This window comes from Typha latifolia, chromosome 10 (genome assembly GCF_019914945.1).
Source record: "Typha latifolia isolate L0001 chromosome 10, TyphaL0001v2, whole genome shotgun sequence".
Classification (NCBI taxonomy): domain Eukaryota; kingdom Viridiplantae; phylum Streptophyta; class Magnoliopsida; order Poales; family Typhaceae; genus Typha; species Typha latifolia.
Window position 1 is genome coordinate 2,608,659 of NC_133095.1, and position 12,514 is coordinate 2,621,172.

The following is a 12,514-nucleotide window of genomic DNA, read 5'->3' on the forward strand; positions in this document are numbered from 1 at the left end:
TGTGATATAAAATTAATATTAAAATAACAAGGAATAGTGAATTTGTATTAGAAATTAGTGATATTTTAAACAAAATAACAAAAATACCCTTAATTGGATGTTAAGTGGTGCTTAGTAATTAGGTATTATCTAATCTAAGGATAAAATAATAATTTTGAGTTATTATTTTTAAAATTTTTTAAAGTTGTATGGAATAAAAAAAGAAAAAAAATAATGAATTAGTATACAGTATGTCAAAAAAAATTAAGTTGTTATTTGATTATTATACTAGAATAATAAGACCAACTCGAGGAGAAGACTATTCTTATTCTACAAATGGACGAGGCAAAATTGCTCGTTTTTATGTGAAGTATTAATCATCAAAAAGTTTGGGAGAAAAATACATCTCAAAACTTTCAAAATAGATCAGCTTGAAATTAACTTCTCAATAATTCTAAAATCTCAACCTCTTAAAAGAATTTCATCAGAAATATAAATCCTCCTGATAGCAGATAATGGCAGACTCGATCAATAGTCCCACTGTTCTGAAATGTCTGTTGCAGGGACAATCAAGGGTTTTCTTAGCATAATCTGCAACAAAGGAAGTAGCGATACAAGGAAAATTTCATGGACATAGCTGAAAACATGACTCTGAGGCATCTATTTAATCACTTTGAGCGTAAACAACCAAGAATAAAGAAACAATTGGACTAAGAACAAGAATATGAATGAGATTCAAAGTACGATATTCATGCGAACCAGATAATATATGCCAATAATTTTCAGTTAAATATCAGATACTTAAATTGTACAGATCATCAAGATGAAAAGGCCCTGTATCAAGCTGTGAACAGAAATGTTTGATCAAAATTAGAGCCTCCCAAGTCAAAGCTGCTTAATATGTCTGAGACAACAGTAGTGGTTAGAAGTATTTACCACCAACAATCTTTATTCAAGATACAACAACTTACAGATATGACAGTCGCACCATTTCATTTTATATTAATGAATTGTAAAATTGCTGGTTAATCCGTCAGGATGAGCAAGCCTGAAGAACAACTCCCACGCGGCAATAGAAAATTACAATGTAAATTTCGCAGCTTTACGAACAAATTTATTTGATGGCAATTGCACTATCTTGCATACTGCAGAGGTTCCTGCAAAGAAATTATTACGGTAAGAGAATCATGCCAATGAGCATCAATATACGAATTAGAGCAGAAGTAGAAATAGCAGATCATCGGACAATTCCTAAGAATTTTGTGCAAGAATAAATGCCAATGACACCAATTAACCTCGACTGTTGAAGGGAACAGTGGACATTTTATGAGGAGGATGAAGAGGAATGATCAGCCAATCGGACCAACAACCTTTTGAAATAGGGTATAGCATCTTCTGTATGAGAGAGGGCACCAAGAGGGGTAACCGCGACCTGCAAGAATTATGAAACATCCAAATTTAGGAAATAGCCAAAACTGGAAAGGAAAACAATAGAGTAGTCTGACAATTTTAAAACAAACTGACATATCCTTCTAGGAGGGCTTTATGATCCGTGTCTTCTTCCTCTTCTTCTTCGCTGCTTCTCTTCACCCTCTACTAGATGTGTAGCAAAGAGCGCATTAAAGGATCTATTTCACTCATATTTCAAATTTAAAAGGAAAGCATTTGAAGACAGCCAGTAAATCACCTACATATATTAAGCATCTGCATGTTGTGCTAAAGGATCATTATATTCTCTGCTAGTCTAACGCCACCAAGCCAGATGATTATCATGATTATAGTAGATTAGTACATAACAACTACAAAAATTGAGAAACAATGATGGTTTCTTTGCCTAGAAAATTTGACTTGTTAATGGGCAGTGCAGGGCAGCTTTCTTAGTAAATAGAGGCATTCTCGACATATACTTTGGATAAAGAAATATATTGGCAAGACAACAATTTGCCAATGAAGACTCACCATATTGCAGAGTATAGAACTATGAATATCATGGAAAACCACTATTTTCCAAGAAATGGAAAAACAAGAAAAATGTTTATTCGTAATGTATTTCATATACGTAAACAAAGAGGGTTTCAGAACAATATAGATTAAAAGTGAGATGGAAATACCACTCTTTTGAACAATAATTGATTCTCTGATACAGATGAAGAGCTGTTCTTTTCCATGTCAACATCGATATTTGTTTTCTGATACGTATCTACTGCAGGCAAGCTTGAATCTGTTTGCTCCCAACCAATACTTTTATTGTATTTTCCCTGCTTAGTGATCTTAAATCCCTACTGGCACACAGAGGACAAGAAAGAAATATAGAAACACTCAGAATTTTATATCAATTTACACTAAAGATAAAATATTTGCAATGACCAGTATTCAGCACATCATAGAATCCTCATACAAAACCAGTTGCACCTAACAGGGAAGCACATATACTCAAACATCTAAGGGAAGTATTAGAGTTATTAGATTTATATTTATTCATTTATCTTATTTTATCATGACCTTGTATAAATAGGGCCTTGCCCTCTCTTTCATCATGAGGAAAATACAAAACATTTTTCTCCCAACTCTTCTCTTCTCCTTCTCTCTTCTCCCTCAACCCAATCTAGGGTCAAGCCTAATAACGTGGTATCAGAGCAATCACGATCTCTAGAGACACTTGTTGGATCTCTCATTCTCCAACAGTCCCTCTCCATCTCCCTCTTCGATTGTGTCTTCTTCTTCTTCCTTCTTTCACCATTTTCAATCTTGAGAGCTCCCCCTCACACTATCATCCAGGCCACCACTGTGGCTTCTACTGAATCTGATACACCCAAGGCTATTCAGTTGGAGGTTCCGTCTCTGAAGTATGATGAGTGGGCCCTGCGTGACATGGAGGTTTGCACCTACCTCATCTTGCAGGTTGATCGATCGTTTCGACCTCAGCTTCAGACCTTGTCTTCTGCTCAGGCCATATGGGCCCATCTTAGTCGCCGATTTGTTCAGTCGAGTCTGATGCGTCGCTTTCAGCTCCGTCGCGAGGCTCAGGAGGTCAGACAGGGTCAGCTCTCTATTCAGGACTTTTACGCCCGCATGACTGACATATGGCGTGAGCTTACCTCAATGGAGCCTACTTTCTGTCCCTCTGACTCGATGTCTGCTCGGTGCCACCGTGACGAGGATCATCTGATAGATTTCCTAAATGCCCTTCGTCCGGAATTTGGAGATTTGACTCGGCATCTGTTGCATCGCTCCACTCTCCCGAGCTTGGACAGTGTCATAGCTGAGCTACAGGCTGAGGAGCTTAGGCAGCATCTTTTACCCTCTCAGCAGGTCACCTCTATACCGTCGTCTGTTGTCATAGAGAGTGTGCTTGGTGCTGCTCCTGCTCCTATATCAGTCACGCCTGATATTTCGACTGCTGGTCGCGTCTCTCATGTGCCTGGACGAGATCATCACTCATCGCGTCCCATGTGTACTCATTGCGGTCGTCCTGGTCATCTGCCGCTCGCTGTTATCGACTTCATCCTGAGCTTGTTCCCCGTTCTGGCAAGGGGGGGTCAAGCAAGGACAAAAGTCGCCACTTGGCTTCCTCGATCGCTGTACCAAGCACGAGCTCATCTGATCACTCCAGCAATCCCACCTTCAGCAGTGCGCAACTCCAACAGATTCAACAACTCATTCATGGAGCTTTCAGCTTCACTGGTGCTTCTACTTCTGCCTCTGCTATTTCTGGTATGACCAAACCCTGGATTTTTGATTCTGACGCATCACATCATATGACTGGTGACTCTTCCATCTTTACTAGCCTCACGCCTGCCCCTATGACCCTTCCTCATGTTCACACAGCTGATGGGACCCATTATCCCATCTCTCACATTGGCTACATTATCCCTACCACGGATCCCACGAGTCGTCTTACTTTATCTGATGTTTGGCTTGTTCCTGGCCTAACTATGAGTCTTATTTCTATTACTCAGCTTTCTGACTCTGGTTATACTGTATCCTTCTCTTCTACTTCTTGTGTTGTGCAGGACCCGTCTACAGGCCAGAAGATCGGGATCGGTAGTCGGATCCACGGGCTTTACTACCTGGATCAGCTTCATTTGCCATCACCTCGCCCCAGTGCTTGTCCAGTCACTCCTCTCCCTCCTTCAGACCTGTGGCATCGGCGTCTAGGTCATGTATCGAGTCAGCGTCTCAAGACCTTGTCCCGGTCTGGATGCTTAGGCAATAGTCATTTTTCTTGTTTGTCCCCTTGTACTGGCTGCAGGTTGGCAAAACACCGGGCCCTTCCTTTCCCTCTTAGTGCAAATATCTCTGATTCCCCGTTTCACATTGTGCACTCTGATATTTGGGGCCCAGCTCCGTTGTCTTCGGGTCTTGGTTTCCTCTACTATGTGTGTTTCATTGATGATTTCTCTCGTTTCACTTGGGTTTACCTCATGCGTCAGCGCTCTGAGGTATGTCAAATCTATCGTGATTTCTCTTCCATGGTTCGTACCCAGTTCGGTCGATCCATTAAAATTTTTCGATCTGACGGTGCTCGGGAGTACCTTTCCTCTGAATTTCGTTCTATTCATGCTTCTGCCGGCACCCTACCTCAGCAGTCGTGTCCCTATACCCCTGCTCAAAATGGTGTTGCCGAACGAAAGCATCGTCATCTTCTTGAGACCACTCGTGCTCTTCTCTTTGAGGCTTCTGTTCCTCGTTCTTATTGGGCTGAGGCTCTTCTTACTGCTCTCTATCTAATCAATCGAACTCCATCTTCAGTCTTTGATGGTGTGACCCCGTACGAGCGTCTCCATGGCACTTCACCATCCTATGGTCATCTGCGTATCTTTGGGTGCACGTGCTTTGTTCTTCTTCCTCCCGGTGAACGTAACAAGTTATCCCCTCGAGCAGCTAAATGCATCTTTCTAGGATATAATCCTGAGCATAAAGGTTATCGTTGTTATGACACTTATGCTCGTCGTCTTAGGATATCACGCCATGTCACTTTTCTGGAAGAGATACCCTTCTTCACCTCCGACACTTTGGCTCCTTCGGACTTATCATTTCTGGATCTCTCTACACCTATCCTATCCTCCGTCCCCTCGGATATCCCTACCTCAGCCCCACCATCTGCCCCCCACTTGTCTGATACTCTACCCATCGACACCCCTTTACTATCACTTCCATCTGCTTCTCCAGACCGCTCTCTCACTGAGGTTCCACCTCTTCTAGAGGAGTACCCCCCTCCCATGACGACCTTCCCATACTTCTACACTCGCAGGCCGTGTCCCCCTCCTACAGCTGAGCCTTTCTCTACCGGTAGTATCCCTCCGATCGTCCCATCCTCTACTGTGACGGCTCCCGCACCCGCTCGTCGCTATCCAGAGCGTGAGCATCGCCCTCCTGACTGGTATGGATTTATGATGTCTTCCGCTACATACTCCCCCCAGTTTCACACTTTTCTTGCAGCCATCCACTCCACCCCTCAGCCCAAATCCTATCGTGAGGCCGTCCGGGTTCCAGAGTGGCAGCAGGCCATGGCAGATGAGCTTCAGGCCCTTCAGCAGATGCATACTTGGGATGTTGTCCCTCACCCACCAGACATTGTGCCTATCAGCTGTAAATGGATCTTCAAGGTCAAGTATCGACCTGATGGATCTATAGCTAGGTACAAAACTCGTCTCGTTGCTCGAGGCTTTACTCAAGAGTACGGGATAGACTATGAGGAGACCTTTGCTCCAGTTGCCCGGATGACTTCTGTCCGCACTCTTCTTGTTGTTGCTTCTAGTCGTCAGTGGCCTTTACATCAGATGGACGTGAAGAATGCGTTTTTTTATAGTCTTCTTGATGAGGAGGTATATATGGATCCTCCACCTGGTTTCCCTCTTCCTCTAGGTCACATCTGTCGACTGCGCCGAGCTATCTATGGGCTCAAGCAGGCCCCTCGTGCTTGGTTTGATCGATTTCGCAGTGTTCTCACAGCTTACGGATTTCAGGAGAGCCCATCTGAGCCATCTCTGTTTTTGCGCTCTTCTACTCAGGGTCGGGTCCTCCTTCTTTTGTATGTCGATGATATGATTATCACTGGAGATGACTCGGCCGGTATTCGCTCTCTCCAACAACATCTTCAGCATCAGTTTGAGATGAAGGATCTCGGTTCTCTTCGATACTTTTTGGGTATCGAAATTGCTCAGTCATCACATGGCCTTCTACTGTCCCAACAAAAGTATATTACAGACATTCTTTGTCGTGCCACCATCACTGATACTCGTCCTGCTGCTACCCCAGTTGAGCTTCATGTGAAGCTTCAGCCCGATGATGGTCAGCTTCTTCCAGATCCGACCAGATATCGTCAGTTGGTTGGGGCACTCGTCTACCTGACCATTACCCGACCTGATATCTCTTATGCAGTTGGTCTTGTTACTCAGTTCATGCAGGCTCCTCGATCTGCCCACTATGCCGCTCTTATACGTATTCTTCGATACCTTCGTGGCACCATCACTCGCTCTCTTTTCATGCCATCGACTTCCATCTTGGCTCTGCGAGCTTATTCCGATGCAGATTATGCTGGTGACAGGTCTGACCGAAAGTCTACTACTGGTTTTTACATTTTTCTAGGAGATTCCCTAATTTCTTGGCGTAGTAAGAAGCAGAATGTGGTGTCTCTCTCCAGTACTGAGTCAGATTATCGTGCTATGTGTGCGGCGACGAAGGAGATTGTTTGGCTTCGTCGTCTCCTTAGTGATATGGGTGTTCCCTTACCCCTCCCAACTCCTCTTCATGTAGACAATGATAGTGCTAAAAAGCTTACTGAAAATCCTGTTTTTCATGAGAGGACAAAGCACATTGAAGTCGATATGCACTACACTCGTCAGGAGTACCGAGCTGGCATTATTTCGCTCCATCGCCTCAGCACTAAGGAGCAGATTGCCGACTTCTTCACAAAGTCTCTTCCTCTTCCACGTTTTGAGCATTTAGTCAGCAAACTCTCGGTTTATGATCCACCTTGAGTTTGAGGAGGGGTATTAGAGTTATTAGATTTATATTTATTCATTTATCTTATTTTATCATGACCTTGTATAAATAGGGCCTTGCCCTCTCTTTCATCATGAGGAAAATATAAAACATTTTTCTCCCAACTCTTCTCTTTTCCTTCTCTCTTCTCCCTCAACCCAATCTAGGGTCAAGCCTAATAACGTTACAGGAAGGAATAAAGAAAACAAAAGTTACACACAATTGGGAGTACAGTTCTATTAGACTGAGAGTTACCTTGTGATATGCAACATCAGTTGGTACATCTATGTTCAAGAATGATCCTTCAAGATAACTCTTACTTTTCAACTTGACAAAGATGAAATCTATTAGAGGCAAGCAAACCTCTGCAGCTAGTTTGAGGTCATTAATGCTGCTCTTATCTCCTACCCTGCAAATATGTAGTGGAAATGTGGGATTGCATCACTTGCTACAAAAGGTAACTCAATTAGGACATTCCTGAGAAATAAGAACTGTTTTACTAGAATAAATAGCGGAGAGCACCAAGAATGTTGTATCAGGTTGAGCATAAATATGTTAATAAGTATAAACAACAAAATGGACTTCGTTAACCAAAATAAAGAAACTAACAGGCTGGCAAAAGTTTCAAGTTCTATACAAGAATAAGAAAGTGCAATCCCTTCAACATAATACTTCCGTGAATATGGAATAGGATTAGAAATGAAAGAATGAATGACTAAGAATCTCACTCACCACTTGTATGATATAGCTAAAGCAGGTATACCATGCAAGAATGCCTCCCTAGCACCAGCCACTGTCCCAGAGTAAACACTGCATATGAACAAAAAAAAGCTGCTCACCATTCTATAGAACGTCAAAATGTACTTATTGTTGATAAAACTGAATTGTCTTTCCTGATCGACTGCAATTAACTAATTAAATCTAAAAGAAAAGAAGAAAGACTGTGATCAACTGACAGCCATCTTAATGGAATGCTGATATCGAGAATTGAAATTGAGCTCCATTAACCACCTAAAAGCATATCTATTTTGTGAAGCGTTGTATATGAACAGATCCAAGATGGTAGTTAAGGAAAGTCGAATATCATCCTTTCGTCAAGCCAATCCAAAACCATTAACTTTAAAAGCATATGTTAAGAATGTTTTTAGCATCTTGGAGACTTGGATAACATGTCTATATAATTAAAAAAGATAAGTTGAATGACGCACATGCAGAAGAAACGCATAACAAGTTGTTTTGAATCAGATTTAGACCAGTCTGGATGTAAGAAAATTATGATATTTTTATGAGTACTAGCCTTGTGAGTTTGGGCTCTAATGAATTTTGTTTTATGTGAATCCGAGATCGAGGTAAAAATTTAAAAATAAAATAGTGGAGGAATATCAGAACTAGACAGATCGGTAATTATCCAAAGTTGTGGTGGTTGTTGGAAGGGTGACGGATGGCTAAGGGTGATGATAGACAGCTGAAAGGTAGAGTGGCTAATGGAGAAAGATAGTGGTTGAGTTTAGGTGCTTTAGATGGATCTAGAGCTACGATCTACTCTTACTAAAATAAAGATGATCTAATGGCTATGATAAATACGATGATAAATTGGCTAAACTGAATAATTTATTAATACTTGAATTATTAAAAAAAAGGAGCCCAACTTCTATATATATAGAGGTTAGGTATAATAAGTCATATTAGAACTAGCCCTAAAAGTTTATATGACTCAAACTAAGATTTATCTTAAAGACTTACATAATTTAATTGGACTTATCTTAGAGGCTTACTTGCCTTAGCTAGATTTGCCTTAAGAGTTTACATAATATAACTAGACTTGCTTAAATGTTTTACATAAAAAATAAGTATGAATCAATTTAAAGACAAATAGACTTGATCTATCGAGTCCAAGGCCCTCATAATATGATCCAACCTGACCCGATTCGCATCATAAGTTTTCAAGGATAAGCACATGTTTAAAAGTGGAGGCACCAGAATAAAAAGTAGGTAACAAAGAATATACATCCAAAGAATCGACCAAAATGTTGCACAGATTTGAGCATCATAAAGGCCACTCAATGAATTCTGATATTGAAATCAATATACATAATTATGGATTTAACATTCTCAATCAAACATACTATATATCACTCAAAAGTCAAACCACTGAACGTAGCTTTGTTAGTGCAATTGTTTTGTAATAGCAAATTTGTGGACATAAATACTTGTAGTGGAGTTGTACAAATTTTATCTACGTATATGGCCAAGATGAACATCTTATGGAAGATCAATTTGTGCAAAGAAATTGGAGGTTAATTCAATTAAAAAATGATTCAGCAGCCTGCAAAAATAGTTTGAATAGCTAAACAGTGATGCCCAAGATTACTTATGGTATATAAGTTCAATTTGAACCGAAGTAATTGGATTCGAACCTCATGCTCTGAACTAAACTAAGAAATTCTTTTTTAGATTCAGACAGAAGTTTGTAACCTAGGGGTTGCTTAGAAGTACTTCATGGATGGATGATTCATGAAAATAGGGGTTACTTAGAAGTAAAGCAAGGCAATGAAAGGGATGAATAACTAACATGTGGTATCCACAATTGTGGCCAACGTTGATGCCACTAATTACCTGAATCAAGAAGAAAACTAAGTAAGCAATTGGTCAAGTAATTTACATTTTAAGACTTGAGAAATGAGAGCAACTTAACACCACAAATCACAAAGCAAAACCCCACTTTTGGGGCTTCCAGGTAATTGGATTATGTTGATAAAGCAAATGGTTTTTCCACATTATCAAGAGCTTACCAAGTCAGGAACCAAATCATGGAATAGTTTCCCAGAAACACCCAGAGAAACACAGTCTGCAGGAGTTCCTATAATGCACAGAATAAGATAATAGTGAGTGAAGGTATTCGTGTCAAAGATTTAAATCTTAACCTTACAAATGACAGCTCCAAGACTGATTCAAAAAAATAACATGTTGGAGTAGTACTTAAAATTGTTAGAGTAGCTCGGTCGTAAGCAACTATGATTTACTTATTAACTGTATTTTATCTTCTAAATCGTAGAAAAATATTGTCTATATTGTCACCAATAACCTTCTTCCCTAGATTTTCAGTTAGGAGATAATATGACAAATTAGATTTAAAACTCATCAATTACTCTAAAAGTTATTTCTCGGTTTGAGATATTTTGATAGGCCCAAAAAGTGGGCTTGACTTAAATGGGTAGAATTTTATATTTTTAAACGATAAATGGTCTGACAAGATTTGAACTTAGAACCTTTGCCCTGGTGCTATGATAATTTACCAACTACTATAAAATATTAAGTTGTTAGAGGGCAGTGAATTTTTATATTTTATTTTCAAACACAGATATTTGAAACATAAACTAATATATGGTGCAAAGGAAAGGAAAAGGAGTAGCAGCAGTAAAGGAGAACATATAAAATTTTCTCAATAAATTCAGGAGCAAAAGCATGTAATACAGTCTGGATTATAGGGAATATCGCTATTAGAAAGTCTTCAGATGACCACAATAGGGATAAAGTAATAAACATCATGGTTGGATAACAATCCTACAAAGGTTTCACTTATCGCAAGAAGTATATAATGGTCACAAAATTCACAAGAGAGATCTTTACTTTAAACATCCTGCCCCATTCCATGCAATGTCTTCATCAATCTAATGAGATCAGAATTATAAAATAGACTAGAATCTACCTTAATTCTCTACATTTCTACCCTGGTTTTAAACATCTTTGAAGGTTCAGCACAAAAAATAAAATGTCATCAGCAATTATCTTAAAGGACTGGTATAGCATTTCTCTATAACACCTGACATAGACTTCCACAGGATTAACAAAATAATTGGAGAACACCAGAAAGTCTTTTTATATCTAACTTTTCTAGATAATCTGTACCCATAGGCCAAGAAGCAACTTAGTATTGTCCAGAGAAAACATGACTTGATAGCAGAATAAACCTGAAACTGCGAAAGCTGTAGCCCCTTCAATTTCAACACTTTTGGCACTCAGATAACGCCAAGTTATACCATGACCAACACCTGACTTGTCCCTGCAAATCATATGAAGATTGACAACAGGAATACCATTAAACACTAGACAGCACTACATTTTACTGAGTTTCTAAATGGAAAAAAAATAAGGTGCCAAACTTTTCAGCCTTCCTAACTAGCAATTCACACATACCACATCAAAAGATTTATTATATTACAAGCAGAAATTGGAATATAAAAAAAAATTATCGTGCATGGCTTTCTAGAAAATTAGATTGAAAAAAAATTAAGGAAATGAAAAGGTATTTATATCAGGAGCAAGACCTGATCCTTGTACAGACAGAAAGAAGATTTAAGTTACCCAACTAAACATAAATTTTGTAATAACATCATACATTAGCATCCTACAATGAAGAATCTTTCATATAAGGTATGGTGTACAATTGTATACTAATACCACATATAATGTGTGCTTGCTGAGTTGCTTCCAATAAAGATTTAATTTTGATTACCGATAATATCTCATGTCAATATTTGTCCGGCTTCTAACAATGAATAGATGGATATTATCTGGCTTAATTGCATAAATTAACCGCATCTAGAACTGCTTACCTTAGCCTAAAGCATAGTAAAACAAATAAAATACACACCAAAATCCCCCAATATCCCCAATAATCTTATTTAGGACTAAAAAAACTCACAACAAAATAAGCATATATATGGTAGAACAAAAATAGGGATTTTTTACATAATTGCCAGTAAACTTTTAAAATATCATAATTCCCATTATATTTTGCAAAATATCGCAATTGCCACCGAAATCTTTGTACTCCTTTAGTTAAATTTAACTAATCATGATTACAAGCAAAATTATATTCATTTTGTATAAATAATATAAAATAGTTCAAAAACTATCCAATTCTTTACTCAATATCATATTATAAGAAAAATATCTTCTTTTATATAAGGTAAAAATTGTTGGTAAATATTTTACCTCTAACCTTTCAGAAAGAAGGATATTTTAGCCATTTACATTTACATGTGCTTGTTAACTTTAACAATAATCTCTTAAGAGTATTATGTTAAAATTTATCCATAATGGCAATTCTGAAAAAGTCAAAAGATTTTAATGGCAATTATGATAATATGATATTTTGAAACTTCGGCAATTATGTAAACAACCCATAAAAATAAGTGGGATGAAGAGAAGAAATAGAGAAAACAAGATGAATGAGATAACTCACGAATCGGGGGCGCAGACGAGGACGCGATAGCGGCCGGAGGCGACGAGGAGATCAACGAGGGCTCGCAAGCCGGAGGCGTCAATCCCGTCATCGTTGGTGACCATTACGATGGGGAGAGGGGTAGGGCTCGTCGTCCCGTCCATTGCGAGAATAAGTTATCCGAGGGACGAACAGAGGCGGCAGAGATGCGAGGAGGAAGAAGACGAAGAGCGTATAAGTTTGACGCTCGGTTGGCGGAAAAATAGCGGGGTTGATTGTTCCTTGGATTGCTGGTCTTTCTTTATTCTTTAATTCGGGAAT

The 12,514-nt window shown here is 39.1% G+C and overlaps 1 protein-coding gene across 3 annotated transcripts; it reads right to left on the reverse strand.

Moving 5' to 3' along the window:
• Nucleotides 1-708: 708 nt before the first annotated feature.
• Nucleotides 709-12,514, reverse strand: LOC140795989 (uncharacterized). Of its 3 annotated transcripts, none has more exons than XM_073148826.1 (10): nucleotides 12,215-12,514; nucleotides 10,938-11,029; nucleotides 9,759-9,826; nucleotides 9,539-9,582; nucleotides 7,699-7,776; nucleotides 7,222-7,375; nucleotides 2,091-2,258; nucleotides 1,504-1,572; nucleotides 1,275-1,411; nucleotides 709-1,136 (listed from the first exon to the last, which is right to left on the reverse strand). In XM_073148826.1, exons 1-9 carry the CDS (start codon nucleotides 12,355-12,357, stop codon nucleotides 1,304-1,306), a joined length of 924 nt encoding a protein of 307 aa, XP_073004927.1. In that variant the 5' UTR covers nucleotides 12,358-12,514; the 3' UTR covers nucleotides 709-1,136; nucleotides 1,275-1,303. The 3 variants fall into 3 exon arrangements, with proteins under 3 accessions (XP_073004927.1, XP_073004928.1, XP_073004929.1); XM_073148827.1 differs by having other exon boundaries at nucleotides 829-1,136; nucleotides 1,350-1,411; nucleotides 12,215-12,505; XM_073148828.1 differs by lacking the exon at nucleotides 1,504-1,572 and having other exon boundaries at nucleotides 829-1,136; nucleotides 12,215-12,505.

Bases quoted from the DNA above. Each gene is read 5' to 3' on its own strand.
- LOC140795989 (XM_073148826.1), bottom strand. From the start codon at position 12,357: ATGGACGGGACGACGAGCCCTACCCCTCTCCCCATCGTAATGGTCACC. The intron at 9,827-10,937 runs GTTTATTCTGCT...TGTGCATTATAG, and splicing joins TACAGCTTTCGCAGTTTCAG to GAACTCCTGCAGACTGTGTT. The intron at 1,573-2,090 runs GTATTTCCATCT...CACATCTAGTAG, and splicing joins AATTATTGTTCAAAAGAGTG to AGGGTGAAGAGAAGCAGCGA.